This window comes from Sus scrofa, chromosome 9 (assembly GCF_054392235.1).
Source record: "Sus scrofa isolate SSC_HxYL_T2T_F1_AM1 chromosome 9, Sscrofa_HxYL_maternal_Yorkshire_Landrace_v2.0, whole genome shotgun sequence".
In the NCBI taxonomy this organism is placed as follows: Eukaryota; Metazoa; Chordata; class Mammalia; order Artiodactyla; family Suidae; genus Sus; species Sus scrofa.
Window position 1 is genome coordinate 120,828,798 of NC_139391.1, and position 19,440 is coordinate 120,848,237.

Here is a 19,440-nt window from a genome sequence, read left to right on the forward strand (position 1 = left end):
CCTGCAACAGGGGCCTTGGGGTTAGTGCTGGCTCACTGGTAGGGGGAGTCAGGGTCCCAAAGACTCCAGGGCTGTTGTCTACCCACTGGCAGATGACATTAGTTCCTGAGGTTAGTACTGGACTGCTGCCAGCAGAGCCATTCCTGGAGTCTGGTTGCATGGCCCAGGGATTCCAGAGCTTGTTTCAGATCACTGGGGGTTGGGGATGGGGACGCTGGGGTTGGATATGGAGTCCAGGGTATCCCAAAGCTTGTGTTGGCCTTCTTGTGGTTATCTGGTCCCAGAGTAAGGCCTGGCCTCCTGTGGGTGGACTGGGTCCACAGGCTGTGGGATCCATTTTCTTGAATATGGTGTCTGTTCCTGGTGAGTGAAGCTGGTCCAGAGGCTAGTGCAGGCTTCCTGGAGGGAAGGGCTTGTGTCTCCCCACTGGTAGGTGGAGCTGAGTCTTGACCCTCTGCAGGGCTGTGTCTGGAGGCTGCTGCGGCCTGAGGAGGTCTTCAGCTATCCTGTCTGCTGATGAATGGGGCTTTGTCCACACCCGGTTAGTTGTTTGGTCTGAGGCATCTCAGCACTGGAGTCTATAGGCTCTTGGGTGGGACCAAGTCTTGGTACTAATGAGCCAAGATGGCAGCCACCAGTAGCAGTGTTCACAAGGTAGAATGTCCCCAAATATGTCTGCCACCAATGTCTCTGTCCCCAGGGCAAGCGGCAGCTGCCCTCCCCAACACCTGTCCAGGAGACACTCTAAGACCAGCAAATACCTCTGGCCCAGATGCCTATCAGTTTACTGCTTTTGGCCTGGGTCCCAGTGAGCATGAGATTTTGTGTGCACTCTTTAAGAGTGAAGTCTTTATTTCCTCTAGTCTTGTGGGGCTCCTAGAATTAAGCCCCACTGGTCTTCAAAACCAAATGCTTTAGGGGATTGTTTTCCCAGTACAGGACTCCCAGGCTAGGGAGCCTGACACAGGGCTCAGAACTCTCACTCCTGGGGGAGGATCCCTCCAATATAATTATTCTCCAGTTTGTGGGTCATCCACCCTGGGAATATGGGATTTGATTATATCATGAGTCCGCCTTTCCTACCTGTCTTGTTGTGATTCCTTCTTTATGTCTTTAGTTGTAGATCTTTCCCAGTCTTTTTTTATCAATGGTGTTCTGCAGATACTTGTGATTTTGGTATGCTCCTGAGAGGAGGTGAGCTCAGAGTCTTCCTTCTCTGCCATCTTGGTCAGTCTCCTCCTAAGTGTATCTTTTGCTGGTATTGTAAATAGATTTTTCTCTTCCATTAGAATTTCTAGCCTCTTATCGTTAATATATATGAAAGCTACCTTACTGAATTTTTTAGTTCTTTTAGCTTCTTTTTCCATTGATTCTTTAGAGTTTTCTGAGCATTCCATCATGTCATCTGTATGTCAATAGTTTTATTTCTTCTTTTCCAATTGTTCATACCTCCAGTTGTTATCTTTCTATAGTTGCTTGGTTTAATATTTCTAGTAAAATGTTAAATAATATTGGAAATATTGGACATACTTTCTTTGTTTCTATTGATAGTAGGAATGCCTTTGGTGTCTTCCCGTAATAGACTGGCTTTGGGATTGAGATGTGAGCATTTTATCATATTAAAGAAATATCCATGTCCAACAATTCCTATTTTCTTGGATGGTTTTTATTAGAAATGGTGTTGAATTTTTGTCAAGGGCTTTTTCAGTATTTTTGGAGGTAATCATATGAGTTTTTCTCCTTAAATGCACTAAAATGAATGACGTTAATGGAATTCTAAAATTAGAGTATTTTTATGGTCTTGCTTTACACATTTTGGTTGTGGTATACTATTATTGTGATGTTGGAATCTATTCACTACTATTTTCTTTAATTTTTATATCAATATTCATACGTGATATTAGTCTTTTTCCTGTGCTGTCTTTATCAGGTTAGATATAAAGTTATACTTCATAAAAATGAGTTAGAAGTTTTTCATCATGTTTTGTGCTTTGAAATTGTAAAACATTGGGACTATGTAGCCTCTGAAAGTTTGTAGAATTTCTCTGTGAAACTATCTAGAGTTGGTGTTTTTTTTATGAAGTAGTTTATTGATAATTTTCTCTCTTTTCTACAAAATTTTCTTTCTCTACTAGCATCAATTTTGGTAAAATATATCTCCTTAGAAAATAATCGGTTTCGGGAGTTCCCATCATGGCACAGTGGTTAACGGATCTGACTAGGAACCATGAGGTTGCAGGTTCAATCCCTGGCCTCGTTCAGTGGGTTAAGGATCCGGTGTTGCTGTGAGCTGTGGTGTAGGTCGCAGACACAGCTCGGATCCCGTGTTGCTGTGGCTCTGGTGTAGGCTGGTGGCTGCAGCTCCAATTAGACCCCTAGCTTGGGAACCTCCATATGCCATGAGTGTAGCCCTAGAAAAGACGGAAAGACAAAAAATAATAATAAAAATAAAGTTTAAAAAAAAGAAAAAAGAAAATAATCAGTTTCATCTTGGCTTTCAAATTTATCTGTATAAAGGGATACAAGGAGTTCCCGTCGTGGCGCAGTGGTTAACGAATCCGACTAGGAACCATGAGGTTGTGGGTTCGGTCCCTGCCCTTGCTTAGTGGGTTAACGATCCGGCGTTGCCATGAGCTGTGATGTAGGTTGCAGACGTGGCTCGGATCCCGCGTTGCTGTGGCTCTGGCGTAGGCCGGTGGCTACAGCTCCGATTAGACCCCTAGCCTGGGAACCTCCATATGCCGCGGGAGCGGTCCAAGAAATAGCAAAAAGGCAAAAAAATAAAATAAAATAAAGGGATACAAAGTATTCTCTGTTAATTTTTTGGCTTCTGCATCAATGGTTATTTACCCCTTGGTATTTAGTATTTTGTATATGTGTGCTTTCAATGTTTTTTCCTTGGATAAAGTAGCTAGTGCTATTCATTTTTTTCCCAAAGATTCAGTACTTTGACTTATTAATTAGATCAACAACTTTTTTACTCTGTTTCATTATGTTCTGGTTTTACCTTTCTTAGTTCCTTTCTTGTGCTCTCTTTTGGCTTCCTGAGTTCTTTTTTTAGCTCTTTTTTTCTTTACCAAGAACAATTAATAGAAAAAAGTTTAATTTCCAAAAAGAAGGGATTTGAGGGGAATTTGTATTTTATTTTCAATTTCTAGTTTTAGTGCATTGTGTATTTAATTTTAGTGCATTGTGCATTCAGTGTATTGCATTTGTGTTGTTTATAATATTTCTATTTCATGAAATTTACTAACATTTTTCTTAGTAACCTAATATATGATCAGTTTTTCTATTATATGTGTGTATGAGAAGGAGGTGTATTTTCTAATCTGTATTCTCATAAAATAGTTTTAGATTCATAAGGTCTATCTTTTTAATTGTTGCTTAGGTCTTTTATATTCTTTTTAAAGTATAGTTGCTTTACAATGTTTCTTCAATTTCTGTTGCACAGCAAAGTGACCCAATCACACACATTTCCCTGTGCTATACAGTAGAGTCCCTTTGCCCATCCATTCCAAATATAACAGTTTGCATCCAAAACCCCTGAGCTGCATGTCCATCCCACTCCCTTCCCCCTCCCCCTGGGAACCACAAGTCTGCTCTCCTCGGCTGTGATCTGTTCTGTTTTGTAGATAGGATCATCTGTGCCATATTTTAGATTCCACAAATAAGTGCTATCATATGGTATTTATCTTTTTCTTTCTGGCTTACTTCACTTAGTATGAGAATCCCTATATATTCTCATTTTTTGTCCACAGTCTTATATATTATAAGTCTCTTATTTGTGTGTTTCTATTACTCCTTGCATCATCTGTGTTTATATTGGTTGTTGTTATGTTGCTTGATTTATATATGCAGTCATCTTGTGTCTTACAGATTGTAACTTTTAGCTTTATAAAGTGTCCTCCTTTGTCAGATTTAATTCTTTTGTTCTCTGAATTCTACTTTATCTGATATCTGGCTTTCAGTTACTATTGTTTTCACTCACCTGATATATCTTTGCTCATCCCTTTACTTTTAGTCTTTTTGCATCATGATATTGTAAGTATTTTTCTTGAATTCAAGTAGAATTGGGTTACACTTTATAAACCAGTTTGAAAATCTTTTTTCTTTAAATAAGAAATTAAAGCCTGATTGTATCTATTACTATGACTGATATGTTTGTTCTCAACTCGGTCATAATATTTTTGTAAATAGTATCCAATTTAATTGTTTTTATTTTACTTCTTTATGTAGTATTTTTGCTTTTGTGTGTGTGTGTGTGTGTGTGATTTTTTTGGGAGGAGCAGGGGGTGATGCCACACCTGCAGCATATAGAAGTTCCCAGGTTAGGAGTTCCCATCATGGCTCATGGAAACAAACCTGACAAGCATCCATGAGGACACACGGTTCAATCTCTGGCCTCACTCAGTGGGTTAAGGATCCAGCATTGCCGTGAGCTGTAGCATAGTTCGCAGACTCAGCTCAGATCTGGTGTTGCTGTGGCTGTGGTGTGGGCCAGCAGCTGTAGCTCCAGTTCAGCCCCTAGCCCAGGAACTTCCATATGCTGAGGGTGCAGCCCTAAAAAAGACTAAATAAATAATTAAAATGGAAGTTCCCAGGCTAGGGGTTGAATCAGAGCTATAGCTGCTAGCCTATGCCACAGCAATACCAGATCTGAGCCGTGTCTTTGACCTACACCACAGCTCACGGCAACCCACTGAGTGGGCCAGGGATCGAACCCACGTCCTCAAGGATACTAGTCAGTTTCGTTACCACCGATCCACAATGGGAACTCCTTCTTTGTTTTTTGTTTTAATTTCTTCTGATATGTGGGAAGGTTTTTTGTTCTCATGGTTAATTTTGAGAACTAGAAAAAAGAAGAGCAAAGTAAACCCAAAGAATAAAGGTTAGAGCAAAAACCAGTGGTACTTGAAAAAGACAAATTCCAAAAACTAACTCAGGAAAGAGAAAACCAGGAGTTCCCATTGTGGCTGAGTATCCATGAGGATGTGGGTTCAGTTCCTGGCCTCGCTCAGTGGGGTAAAGATCCTGTGTTGCCATGAGCTGTGGTATAGGTCACAGACACGACTCAGATCCCATGTTCCTGTGGCTGTGGCATAGGCCTACAGCTGCAGCTCTGATTTGACTCTAGCCTGGGAACTGCCATATGCAGCACCTCCCCCCACCAAAGGAAAAAAAAAAAAGAAAAAGAAAGAGAAAACCAGAATAACCCTGTATCTTTGAAAGAAAGTGAATTCATAATTTTAAAACCCTCCCACAAAGAAAACACCAGTCCCAGATGGTGAATTGTACTGAACATTTAAGAAAGAAATAATACTAATCTTATTCAAAATCTTTCAAAAAAAGGTAGAGGAGATTGCTAAATAAGGAAAAATAAACCTGATGTCAAAACTACTGACCGTAAAGGAAAATTACAGATCAGTATCTCATGAATTTAGATGGGAAAACTCTTGGTAAATATTAGTAAATCGATTCTAACAAAGTATAGAAAGAGGAGTACACCATGACTAAATGGAGTTTACACCTTACTAAATTAAATAAAAAGTCGGTATTTTATAGTCACACTTACTTTTTCATTCAAAATAGTTTAACTTCTTCCCACAACTTTTTAAAAAGATTTGACCCTTGACTTCATTCCACTATTTTCAGATATCAAATGCACCTTCTAAAAAAGAAAGATTTGTCATCACTGAGAATTTCCCAAAGTCATTGGACCCCAGATTAAAAACTCCCTGCTTTAGGACCTTTGGGGATGACGGTAATGTCCTCTATATTGATTGTGGGCATGGTTACATGAGCATATACATTTATCAAAACTTATTGAACTATACATTTAAAATAAGTAAATAGGGAGTTCCCATCGTGGCACAGTGGTTAACGAATCCGACTAGGAACCATGAGGTTGCGGGTTCGGTCCCTGCCCTTGCTCAGTGGGTTAACGAACCGGCGTTGCCGTGAGCTGTGGTGTAGGTCGCAGATGCAGCTCGGATCCCGCGTTGCTGTGGCTCTGGCGTAGACCGGTGGCTACAGCTCCGATTCAACCCCTAGCCTGGGAACCTCCATATGCTGCGGGAGCAGCCCAAGAAATAGCTAAAAAGACAAAAAAATAAAGCGTATTTTTAAAAATTTCCTGTTTTAACAATAGTTTATTTTTTTGATCTGAGGTAGTTAATAAATATCTGAAGAATATATATATGTATTTTTTCGGGCCGCACCCACAGCATATTGGAAGTTCCCAGGCTAGGGGTCAAATCGGAGTTGGAACGGCTGGCCTACACCACAGCCACACCAACATCAAATCCGAGCCATGTCTGTGACCTCCATCGAAGCTTATAGCAACACCAGATCTGTAACCCATTGAGCAGGGCCAGGGATTGAACCCGTGTCTTCATGGATACTAGTCAGGTTTTGTTACCACTGAGCCACAGCAGGAACTCCTGAAGAATATTCTTAATAGTAAAGAAAGTTTTAGAATCTTTTGTAGTTCTAACCCTGTCTTCTAAGTGAACCCAATATATAATGAAATCCCACTGAGGAGACTACCTTTGTTCATGGTCTAGAATGGTTCTGTGTAGATGTAAAAAAAAAAAAAAAGTTACCATTTGAGGCTTAACACTTGTGACTCATCTAAATTATTTTCAAACAAATCTATGTTTAATTTCCTTCTATGTTATTTAATCCATACAGCATTACTCTTGCTTGTAAACATAAACTTAAAATTTTTCTTTCAACTCAACAACACTGAGTTCACCATTCACTTCTGTTACAACACCTCTAGAATACTCTCTTTGTTCATTCTTGTTTTCATTCAGTTTTATTCATTCTTCAGATTGCATCTGCATTTATCTGAAGAAACAAACTAAAAGTAAGTTCATTACTATAAGATTATGGGAGTTAAAACTTAGATCTCTTACAAACTCTTATTTAGGAAATGGGTTTTGTTTTTGTTTTTTTGTCTTTGTCTTTTCTAGGGCCCCACCCGCGGCATATGGAGGTTCCCAGGCTAGGGGTCTGATGGAGCTGTAGCTGCCAGCCTACGCCAGACCCACAGCAACTCGGGATCCGAGCCAAGTCTGCGACCTACACCACAGCTCCCCACAACGCCAGATCCTTAACCCACTGAGCGAAGCCAGGGATCAAACCCGCAAGCTCATGTTTCCTATTCGGATTCGTTAATCTCTGTGCCATGACAGGAACTCCGAGGAAGTGGGTATTTTAAAGCATTATTTTCTTAACCTGTTTTTTTTGGTTCAAGGATAGACTTCAGTGTTAGATTTGTCCTAATGATACATCATTAATATCTTTTTATTGTTGATGGAAAAAAGTGATGTTTTTATCAGACTTTGTTCATCAAAAATGTTATTTTTGCTCTTTGCTCTTTTAGTGCCAAAAAAATTTTCTCACGCTAGTGTTCATGTCTTCTTGCCATCTAAGATTTCCAATAAGTGACCTTTTAATATCATAGTGGTTTTTTCATAAACTTTAAACTTGGTGAGCCTTCATATTTATATAATATTTGGTTTATAATTACTAAATTAGGGGGAAATTATATACTTTGACAAGATCCTAAAAGAATGTTAAGGACTTCAGAGAGATATGCAGTATCATACTTGTACTTAAGAAATCAGAGTGAAAAGAAGAGGAAAGTAAGATACAGCCATGGCTAAAATTTTGCGTGCTGTAAAGGCCAGCATACTTCATTTGGAGCTAGGCCCCAAATTTGGCTCTTGACTTTATAGCCCCCTGACATAAAGCTGCCAGGTAAAATACAGGGTGCCCAGTTAAATTTCAGATAAACAACAAATAGTTTTTAGTATAAGTATGCTCTGTATTTTTATTTGCTAAATCTGATAGCCCTGCCACAAAGAATACAATGCAGCCTTTTTTTTTTTTTTTGCTATTTCTTGGGCCGCTCCCGCGGCATATGGAGTTGCCTGGAGTCCAGGCTAAGGGTTGAATCGGAGCTGCAGCCACCGGCCTATGCCAGAGAGCTGGATCCGAGCCACATCTGCAACCTACACCACAGCTCATAGCAATGCCGGATCGTTAACCCACTGAGCGAGGGCAGGGACCGAACCCGCAACCTCATGGTTCCTAGTCAGATTCATTAACCACTGTGCCACGACGGGAACTCCAAGCCATTCTAACTACTAAGTGATCTGGCTAAGCAATTTCACCTAAAATCCCAAGATTTCCTATTTAATTTCCTGAACCCCAGAAGACTTGTGCCAAAGAAATCGAAGTGCTCATTAGTATTTTTTACCCTAAGTACAGCTTATGGCCCTTAACTGTTTTGAGATTTGCAATTTTTTTCTAATGTAGCTTGGGGAAGAATTCTCAAACAAATATTCAAATTGTTTGGCTTATCTCATATCCTGCCAAACATTTTGACTTTTTGATGAGCATGAAAATAACCCTGTCCTGAGAGAATATATCATTTGCATCAGAGGTTGCATGGTGGGAATTTGAGCTCTTAAACCATATCCTCACTACACTTGTAGACATCACGTATAGCACGCTGTTCTGTCTAAATGAAAGAGCAAACCTCATGGAGTGTAGCAGTGACTGTTACCTTCCTCTGCATTGCACCCTGTTCTTTTCCTCTATGTACTGATGACAAGATTCACATGATTTGGGGATATGTGGCTGGATTGTACAACGAGGTAATATCCTTGTTGCCATTTCATCTGTACTTTTTTTTGTCCCATGTGTGCAACAGCTTGATGTGGGATCTCAGTTCCCAGACTAGGGATTGAACCCAGGCTGCAATGTGAAAGAGCCAAATCCTAACCACTAGACCACCAGGGAACTCCCATTTCATCTGCATTCTAACAATGGTCTAAGCCTTGGATAAAGATAAATTACTGGTGTGTTTGAAGTTTCATACACATATGAATATACCAGAGTTGCTTGGTCTTCAAAAGTTTTCATGGGAATTCATTGTATTCATTCTTACTTGTAGAATTGCTGACACCCTCATTCTTTTTTCAAACTGGCTCCTTGGTGTTTTTCCCCCTAGATATTGCTCTTTGGGCAGCTCATCTTCCTCTGAAAGCTTTTCCTGATTTTTTTATATGCCTCTTATATTTCTTTTTCTTTTTTTTTTTCTTTTTAGGGCCACACCCACTGCATATGGAAGTTCCCAGGCTAGGGGTCTAATCGGAGCTAGACTTAATAGCCGCTGGCCTACACCACAGCTCATGGCTACGCCAGATCCTTGACCCACTAAGCAAGGCCAGGGATCGAACCTGCAACCTCATGGTTCCTAGTCAGATTTGTTTCTGCTGAGCCACAACAGGAACTCCATGACTCTTGTATTTCTAGAATTATAATTTGGTATAGTTTAGTTTATTTTGAATATAAATTTTTGATACTTCACTTTTGGGGAAAAGTATCATTTTTCTTAAATTGCTTGATCACAAATTGTTTTTCCTGAATTTTAATTGTACTTTCTGTATTGTCCTTTGAGCCCCCCCCAAAAAAAACTAATACACTTTATTTTTTAGAGCAATTTTAGGTTGAGAGCAAAATCAAGCAGATAGAAGTTTCCATATGCCCTGTCTCCATACACAACATAACCACTCCCAATATCAGCATCCTGCACCAGAGAAGTATATTTGTTATGACAAATGAGCCTACGTTGGCATGTTATGATCACCCAAAGTCCATAATTTACATTAGGATTCACTCTTGGTGTTGTACATTCTATGAATTTTGACAAATGTATGATAACATGCACTCACCATTGTAGTATTAACAGTGTAGTTTCATTGTCCTAAAAATCTTATGTACTCTGTTTTCTTTTTAAACTTTTCTTGTCCTTTGGTACTATTTTGAACTTCAGCTCCATTGTAAAATAGAGGTTCGCCCTACAACTGTAAAGAAAAATATTGAAATAAATCTGATCCTAGCGTTGTTGTTTTTTTTTTCTTTTTCTTTTATTCTGACCTAACTTCAAACAGGTGATGGAAAGTGAAGAATTCATGTTGCTTCCAGCCAATCAACTCATTGATATAATATCTAGTGATGAACTTAATGTTCGCAGTGAAGAACAGGTGTTCAATGCAGTGATGGCCTGGGTCAAATACAGTATTCAAGAAAGACGTCCTCAGTTACCCCAGGTATGATAGAAATGCTTCTTGAAGTGACTGCTTTGTACTGGATGAAACAATATGTAGCTGACTTGCAAAAAATAAACCATTATCCTTTTTGTTAGACTGTAAGAAAGACCATCTCTTTCCCAATAATGGAGATAAGTGTTAAGCATTTTGTGTTTATCATTATGAACTTTTTGCTCCTTTGCTTCCTTCCTCTTTATTTTGTATCAACTCTAGGTTTGTGCTGTAGCACAAATCAGAACCTAAATGGCACAAAAAATGAGCAAAAGAAAACAAGGATGGCAATCATCATGCTTCCCTCCCCTATGGCTTAGAAATCCCACCACTATATGAAGATTAAAGTAATGAATGGGTCATTAAGTCTCACTAAATGAAATGGTTAATATTCTTATTCTGACCATAGCCCTTAGCAATTTAATAGGATATTTTTTTGAATTTAGAGTCCAGTCATATACGCTAATTATAGAAGAGCTTATAACATACTGTTGAAAGCATGTACTAGCATTCTAAAGTGATACTGGTGTGCTTTCAATTTTCTGATTATTCTAATTACTGAATTGGTAGTTAGAATAAATTTAGTATTTATGCCTTTCTTCTGTCTTCCTTATTTATTTGTTAGATCAATTGATTAATTCATTTAGATTCAGAACAATTGGAAACACAATATGTGAGCATGAGTTATGTATTCTCTTAAATATCTTGCAGATGGAAGTCTGTGCCTTTAATACTGTTTATTATCTCATAGGTGCTGCAGCATGTTCGTTTGCCATTGCTTAGTCCCAAATTCCTGGTGGGCACTGTAGGCTCTGATCCCCTCATCAAAAGTGATGAAGAATGCAGGTATAAATGACCCTGGATGGTAAAAATTAACTAAACATTCCTGTTTTCTCCTAATTTCCTTATTTGTACTGTTTTGTAAATACTGTATTTTTCAGTGATGAAGTCAGGGCAGTGTTTAACAGGTTTTTCTTCTGGGTAAGGGTCAAGAAGAGATGGAAGAAGAGGAGGACTGAACTGCTAGTATTCCATTCCATTAGTTTTTTATGTGTAGTGTTTATTGGTATAGACATGGCAACAAAGAGGTGGACTTCTAAGATTTTAATGCAAGCCACAGTAGAAACAACTCCAGATCCTTAACCTGCTGAGCCACAAGAGAACTCCTCATAATGTTTTTGTTTTTATTTTATTTTATTTTATTTTATTTTATTTTATTTTATTTTATTTTATTTTACTTTATTTTACTTTATTTTATTTTTAGGGCTACACCTGTAGCATATGGAAGTTTTCAGACTAGGGGTCAAATGGGAGCTACAGCTGCCAGTCTATGCCATAGCCACAGCAACACCGGATCTGATCTGGGTCTGCGACCTACATTATAGCTCACGGCATTGCCAGATCCTTAACCAACTGAGGGGGACTAGGGATTGAACCTGCATCCTCATGGATACTAGTTGGGTTTGTTTCTGCTTAGCCACAAGGGGAACTCCATTATGTTTTTTTGATCAAAAGAAATTCTGAATGCTTTTACAAGACAAATGGACAAATAGGACACCTATTTTATTGGGCTATCTTTATAATATATATAGAATTAATAAACTAACTAATCATTTTTTCCCCAGCATGTTCCATGTATTAAAATGAAAGAGTGAGTCAGTACTCAGAATTCTCCTTAAACTATATCAATCTTGGGATCTTCCTTAGTGACTAAACAAACTTGTTCTAGAATTGGAAATCCCTAGGACAGAGATAGAATATATATATTCACTTGCATTTTTCTGTAATCTGAAGCCTGTCCCTTTAACAGGAGATTTTACAGGGGGTTTTAGATGTTTATCTTTTAAACATAAAAAAAAGATAAATAGCAATTAATTCCCCCCAATATTGATAACAGCAGAAGGAAAACCATATGAATTGTGGATCCTGAAATCTGAAGAAACAATACAAAGGTGCCCCCTCTTATAAAATATAAATCAGATTGTACTGATTCCAATGCAGAACGTAAAGATACTTATGTGTAAGTCCCTTTTGAATTATTGTTTACTAGCCGTGTGACCTTAGTCAAGTTATTTAGACCTCTTTCTGCTGCAGTTCCTTCATCTATAAAATAGGGATAGTGATAGTATCTATTCCATTGGGCTGTGGTGGAGATTAAATGAGGTAATATGTTAAGACTTTGTTGTTGTTGTTACTGTTAATTTTGTGTTGGCTGCTAAGTATTCATTCTATTGCACTCTTTCTAGGAACCCCTAAGCAATTTAATTACAAACCACCTATTAAAAGATCATAGTCTTTGTTTTTAGCTGAGGAAGCTAGAAAGAATTCTTGGTCATCAACTTGGAGTTTTGGAGAGTTTTGTTTGTTTTTGTTTTTAGCATGAATAAACTCAGAAGGGGCCTTAGCAAAGTCGCATAACTGGGACATGCCTGGGACTGGTCCAACAGTAATAAATTACTCGTTGTAACATAAAATAATTAGAGAAATAATTAAAGTAATAGTGTAGTTTAGGAAACACTTTCAGAGTTGAGAGAAAACAGAGTTAAAAGATTGCATTTGCATTAGTCACTGAATCACTCAAAAGACTCAAGTGAAATAAGTCCATAAATAGTTTGAATTAGGATATTGTATCTAACAAGTATGATTACTAGGTTCTTTACATAAAGTACCTTAATAGAAAAAAAAACTGTCCATCCTAGTAGACTTGTTGAGAGTAAACTATTCATACACAACCTGATAGCAAGTTAATATTAAAGGACAGTAGAGTTTCTAGCAATCCAATCTTTTGACCTAGTTCTATTATTTTAATCAATCTAGCAGATCTCTAATGCCTTGACTGATGTGCTACTTTGTCAGTATCCTGCAAAATCTAATAAATTTGTTAGAAAGCAGTAACTATGCAGGCTGGTAATTAAGTTATAATCTTTAGTTTCTCATAAGTTATTGTTAGCCTCAGGCATATTGAGTTTTAGACTAAATTTGCAGTGAGATATGAAGTCATGATGGAAATACCAATCATTTCACAGCTAATAGTATGACTGGCATTGTTGCTGTCATGTTTGTGACCTTTTTAATATTGGCTGGCATTTGTGATTTGGTTTGATTTAATACTTGCTCCTTTTTACCATCTTATATATTCCTAAACCATATTGGGATTTGACTAACAGCATTATTTAAACATCTGGAATAAAAGCAGAATTTTTTCCACAGGGACTTGGTAGATGAGGCTAAAAACTATCTTCTGTTGCCTCAAGAACGACCGCTAATGCAAGGACCGAGGACAAGACCACGGAAACCTATCAGATGTGGAGAAGTACTGTTCGCAGGTTTGGATCTTAGTGTGACTAAACCGAATATTTTCCCACATGAGAAATTGTCATTTGAATAGTCCCTTGGACAGTTGTGACATCCACTTTCATAAGAGAAATACATAATAACATATGATGTATCTTGACTCTTAACTCATGATCCAACACTGGTACCCTCCAAAAGAGATTTATATAAATCTAAAAATGTCATACAGTGGATGTTTTGTTTCAATGAATACCACGCATTAATTTTTATTCCAGTGTGCGAGCCACCTCATAATTACACAGAACTGTCAAAAAAAAAAAATCTTAAACACAGAGTTCCTATTGTGGCTCAGTGGTTAACGAATCCGACTAGGAACCATGAGGTTGTGGGTTCGATCCCTGGCCTTGCTCAGTGGGTTAAGGATCTGGTGTTGCTGTGAGCTGTGGTGTAGGTCGCAGACATGGCTCAGATCTGGTGTTGCTGTGGCTCTGGCATAGGCCAGTGGCTACAGCTCCAATTAGACCCCTAGCCTGGGAACCTCCATATGCCACAGGAGCAGCCCTAGAAAAGGCACACACACACAACACACACAGAAAAATCTTAAAACAGTTTACACTCTTTCCTAGCTCTACTGTCCACCCTTAAAATCTCATGAAAACTTTCAATCTTAAATGGTTCACTTCTGTCCATGTAAATTCAGCTCCCTTACTCACTTGAATGACAACTTTCTCACTGTTTGGTAAAACTTCTCACTAATTCTATTTTAGTCCATTCAGACTGCTGTAACAAAAAACCATAGACTTGGGTGGCTTATAAACAACAGAAACTTATTTCTCTTAGTTTCGGAGGCTGAGACGTCCAAGATCAAGTTGCTGGCAGACTTTGGTGTCTGGTGAAGGCCCCCTTCCTCTCTCTTCACAGACTGACATCTCATGTTCTTGCTATGTTCCCAGGTGGAGGAAGAACATGGGATCTTTCCAAAGTCTGAATTCTCTTTTATAAGAGGGCTCTGCCCTCATGAACTAATAAGCACATCCGTCTAAGTCCCCACCTCCTGATACCATTGATGATTAGATTTCAGTATATGAATTTGGAAGGGACACAAACATCAGTCCATAGCAAGTTCTTTCACTTTAATTTTTTTCAAATCCTGATTCATGAAGCTAGCTGGAACCTATTATAGTCTTTGTATTTACACTTCGAAGTTCCAGTAATTCCATGGCTCTTAAATGTAGGCATCTTCAGATTCTCTTTTCCCATTTTGACATGTGAAGTGTTCTATTCCTTTTTGTCAGGGAGTTCTCTGCAATCACTGGAGCATAGTATGCTTTCCTATCAGCCTATCCACTTGCCTATCTTTTCCCCTCCAATTTTGTCTTCTCTTGGCATGTGAGAAGGTATTTTTCCCTACATTTTTTGAAGGAAAAATTGATAATTTATGTTTAAATTCTCCTTTGTAAATTTTTCCATGTGTTTCTTCACACAGACAGTTGCAACATTTCTTCAAAAAGAAAATTGTTGCCAAGTTTTCTTTTTCTCTAATCATCATTTTTTAAAAATTTTTCCTTCTTTCATTTTTTAAAAATTTTTATTGTAGTTGATTTACAATATTGTCAGTTTCTGCTATGCAGCAGTGACCCAGTTATACATGTATATACATTCTTTTTCTCACATTATTCTCCATCATGTTCCATCACAAGTGATTGGATTTTGGAGTTCCCATCGTGGCGTAGCGGAAACGAATCCAACTAGGAACCATGAGGTTGCGGGTTCAATCCCTGGCCTGGCTCAGTGGGTTAAGGATCTGGCGTTGCCATGAGCTATGGCATAGGTCGCAGACACAGCTCAGATCCCGCGTTGCTGTGGCTCTGGCCGTAGGCTGTCAGTAACAGCTCCGATTAGACCCTAGCCTGGGAACCTCCATATACTGCAGGTGTGGCCCTAAAAAGACAAAAGACCAAAAAAGAAAAAAAAGTAATTGGATATAGTTGCCTGTGCTATACAGCAGGAGCTCACTGCTTATCCACTCCAAATACAATAGTTTCAGTCTATTGACCACAAATTCCCAGTCCCTCCCAGTCCCTCGCCCTCCCCCTTGGCAACCACAAGTCTGTTTTTTGGTGTGGCTTTTTTTTTTTTTTTTGTCTTTTAGGGCTACACCCACGGCATATGGAGGTTCACAGGCTAGGGGTCCAATTGGAGCTGTAGCTACTGGCCTATACCACAGCCACAGAAACACCAGATCTGAGCCATGTCTGTGACCTACACCACAGCTCACGGCAACACTGGATCCTTAACCCACTGAGCGAGGCCAGGGATCAAACCTGCATCCTCATGGATCCTAGTTGGGTTCATTAACTCCTGAATCCTGATGAGAACTCCCCCCACAAGTCTGTTTTCCATGTCCATGAGTTTGTTTCCTTTCTGTAGATAAGTTCATTTGTGCTGTATATCATATAGTATTTGTCTTTCTCTGACTTACTTCATTTAATATGATAATGTTTAGTTCCATCCATGTTGGTGCAAATGGCATCATTTTGTTCTTTTTTATGGCTGAGTTCCTTCCCTTTTATTTTTTATTTTTATTTGTCTTTTCTAGGGCTGCACTGGCAGCATATGGAGGTTCCCAGGCTAGGGGTCTAATCAGAGCTGTAGCCGCCAGCCTACACCAGAGCCACAGCAACACTAGATCCGAGCCGCGTCTGCAACCTACACCACAGCTCAGGGCAATACTGGATCCTCAACCCCCTGAGCGAGGCCAGGGATCGAAGCCATAACCTCATGGTTCCTAGTCGGAATCGTTAATCACTGAACCATAACGGGAACTCCATGAGTTCCTTCTCTTTTAAAGAATTCCTTCATTCTTGTTTTAGATTTCAGGCAATTATTAAACTTTATTATTATTAATTCATCATGTACTTAACTCTTCTATACCCCCAGTATCCTAATGTTTCTGTTCATTGTTATTAACAGGTTTATTTCTATTATTCTTATTTACTACTGTGACTTTCATTCCTATGTATGCATGTGCCAGTACACATTCATGTATTCATGTGAGTTTGCCCAGACACTTGTTTGCATGCTCATAGTTCTGTACATCTGCCTCCTCACTCCCACATAGCATCTATAATTGCCATAAATTGGTGAATAAATTCATTGCCAAATCTGGTTAAGTTCCCAGGGAAGCTTTTATGACATTTGTTTAGCTTTGTTGGTTAAACTAGATAAATTATGTTTTTTGGGTCTTTTATTTATAGAAGTGGTTTGTTGTGCCAGCTACCTATTCATACAAGAATGCTGTAAGTTACATCAGAGTTTCTCTTTCCCCATTTTGAAAGTCAATTGTCTGTATTTTTTCATTAGAAGGATGTAAGATCTAATTACTTGATACCTGTAGTTTAGTTTCATGATGTCATGTTAGTTTCAGGAATTCTAGCAGTAGGGTCATCTTTGTGGAGGTAGATACATTGTTACCAAGATCTATTAACTATTTTATTTTGCTGTTAGTTATAGTGCCTGCAGTAGTGTACCTGATGGTACACTATTGTCCGTCTCAGCCTCAGGATATCTGGCAATGATTAAGAACTAGATTAAGGAAGAGGGGAGGATAATGGGAATTCAGGGGAAAATGGAACAGAAGAGAACCTCCCTGTGATCAAAAGCTAAAGACTAAGCCAAATAGATATATGAAAATTACATTTCAGAGAGTTCCCATCAGGGCTCAGAAGTAACGAACCCAGCTGATATCCACGAGGATGCGGGTTTGATCCCTGGCCTAGTTTAGTGTGTTGCGGTGAGCTGTGATCTAGGTCATAGGTATGGCTCAGATCCCACATTGCTGTGATTGTGCTGTAGGCCTGCAGCTACAGCTCCAGTTTGACCCCTAGCCTAGAAACTTCTATATGCTGCGGGTGCAGCCCTAAAAAAAGACCAAAAAAAAAAAAAAAGAAAGAAAGAAGGTACATTTCAGGCCCAGGGTTCCTTCTCAATTCAGTGGAGGGTACCAATCTAGTGGAACTAGTCAAAGTATACCTGTGGAAATGCTTACTGCTCTTAAGACAGTAATGTAACTCTATTAAATAGAAATTTAAACTTGACTTCATTTGAATTATTCAACAACCGGCATTTCTATCTTACTAGTTCTCACCATATTCTTTCAATGTGACATGATAATAAATTGTCAGGTGCCAAGTTTTCAGTGTTTCACTAAAATCTCATTTGTCCCTTTTGAGCAAATAATGGTTTATGAAATTGCACTTTGCCAGTTAAATTGGATCATTTTCATGATCTCAACTCTTGCTAATAATCTTATAATTTTATATTGCTGATTTGGTATCTATTCCTCTACTCTGTTGTTAACTACTTTAGAGCAAGGACCATTTCTGATTTATCTTTGTAGTTTCCAGACTGTGTAGCAATCTTGAAAGAGCAGGCACTCAATAAAGATTAATTGCATGCTGTTGATCCTGAGGAGCACTAGTGAGAAATTAGTGTAGACTCATCATGATTAATGGAAAAGGAAATTTAGAAAGCATTAATGGATACTAAAGCCACTTTGTATATGAAATTTTTTTCTTTTTCTATTTTTTAAGGGCTGCATCTGCCATCTGCCACATATGGAAGTTCCTAGGCTACGGGATGAATTGGAGCTGCAGCTGCCAGCCTATGCCATGGCCACAGCAATGCCAGATCCTTAACCCATGGAATGGGGCCAGGGATCAAATCTGAGTCCTTATGGATGCCAGTCAGGTTTGTTACTATTACTGCTGAGCCACAATGGGAATTCATGTTTTTCTAATTATAGAAGTGCCTACACAGGTAGTGTAGAATATTGATTAACAGAAAAACTCAAAGAAAAGTTAAATCATCTGTCACTATTAAGGTTTCTATTTTCATTTGTAGAGAAAAGCCATTGAGTCGTTTTCTTTATAGCTAGTATTGGTTGTCCCTGCTTTCTCAGTCTTTTTATGTTATCCCGATCTGAACTCTATTCTTGAGTGAATAGAGTTCCAATGTTCACAGACATTGTTTTAGATTTTGATCCATCTGTTTCTGTTTAAAACTTGATCCTTGATTTGCTTTGGTTTTTACTGGTATTTTGTTTTCATTATCTTTGGAATGCCATATTATCAATTCTTACTTAACTTTGGAAAATTGAATCTTCCTTTCCTCATCCCGGATGCCTAAGTTCAAATCTGTAATCTTAGTAGCTTTTTACTTGGGAGCATTTTACTCCTGCTGATGTCTTCTGGCTTGTCCTCTCATGCTTCTCAATTCTGTATTTGAGATTTTTAGTTTTCACAGACAGCAATTCTTAATCTAGATATTTTTATGAAGATTGCCTAATTTAAGGTAACAGTTTTTGACCAAGTCTACCTTTGAAGTAACTCTTTTTAGAGTCAACAGATGAAACTATATGTCCGCTTTTCAGCAATATTTTTCCTTCCATACATCACTCAACACAAATTGAGAGTTTCCACGGCAAAAACTAGTGCATACACTTTATTTTGCTAAGTACAGTATACTTGGTTTATAATAATAACTTGCTAGTTCTATCCCAGTTATGCCATCATCTGCTGCCTTGGAAATGATAATACACATAAAATTGCCATGAGGCAGTGTAACTGAACAGCCATTTCTTTTTCTTGTTTCCCCATGTCACAGCAAAGATTTAAATTTTACTTCCTGACAACTTATTTTTTTCTTTAGTATCAAAGAACACATTTTATGAAGTGATATTAATTTGATTTGGAGCCATGTAATCCAGTAAAAAGCTGATTTTAATGGTTTCCATTATAAAATTGTGTGTGAAGTTTAATGATTAGGCTATTTAATTTTTTCTCAAATACTTATATCCCTCACTTTTATAGCTAAATTTTGGAAGTTGTTTTCTCTGATATTGAGATTTCTAACATATATCCCAGAACAGAATTAAAATTTAAGCAAGTTGATATATACAAAACTTAATGTGATTTAGTATTAGTTGTATAACCCTAATTTAAATGAAATATTATAAAATAAAATGTATACA

At 38.3% G+C, this 19,440-nt stretch overlaps 1 protein-coding gene across 2 annotated transcripts in view; it reads left to right on the forward strand.

Annotated features, from left to right (window-relative positions):
* Positions 1–19,440, forward strand: part of KLHL20 (kelch like family member 20) — a 77,882-nt gene that overhangs the window by 22,683 nt on the left and 35,759 nt on the right. For both annotated transcript variants that reach the window (XM_005656716.4, XM_084977644.1), the window contains 3 exons: positions 9,966–10,124; positions 10,867–10,961; positions 13,326–13,441. In XM_005656716.4, coding sequence (XP_005656773.1) covers positions 9,966–10,124; positions 10,867–10,961; positions 13,326–13,441 — 370 coding nt within the window. The remainder of the gene's footprint in view (positions 1–9,965; positions 10,125–10,866; positions 10,962–13,325; positions 13,442–19,440) is intronic.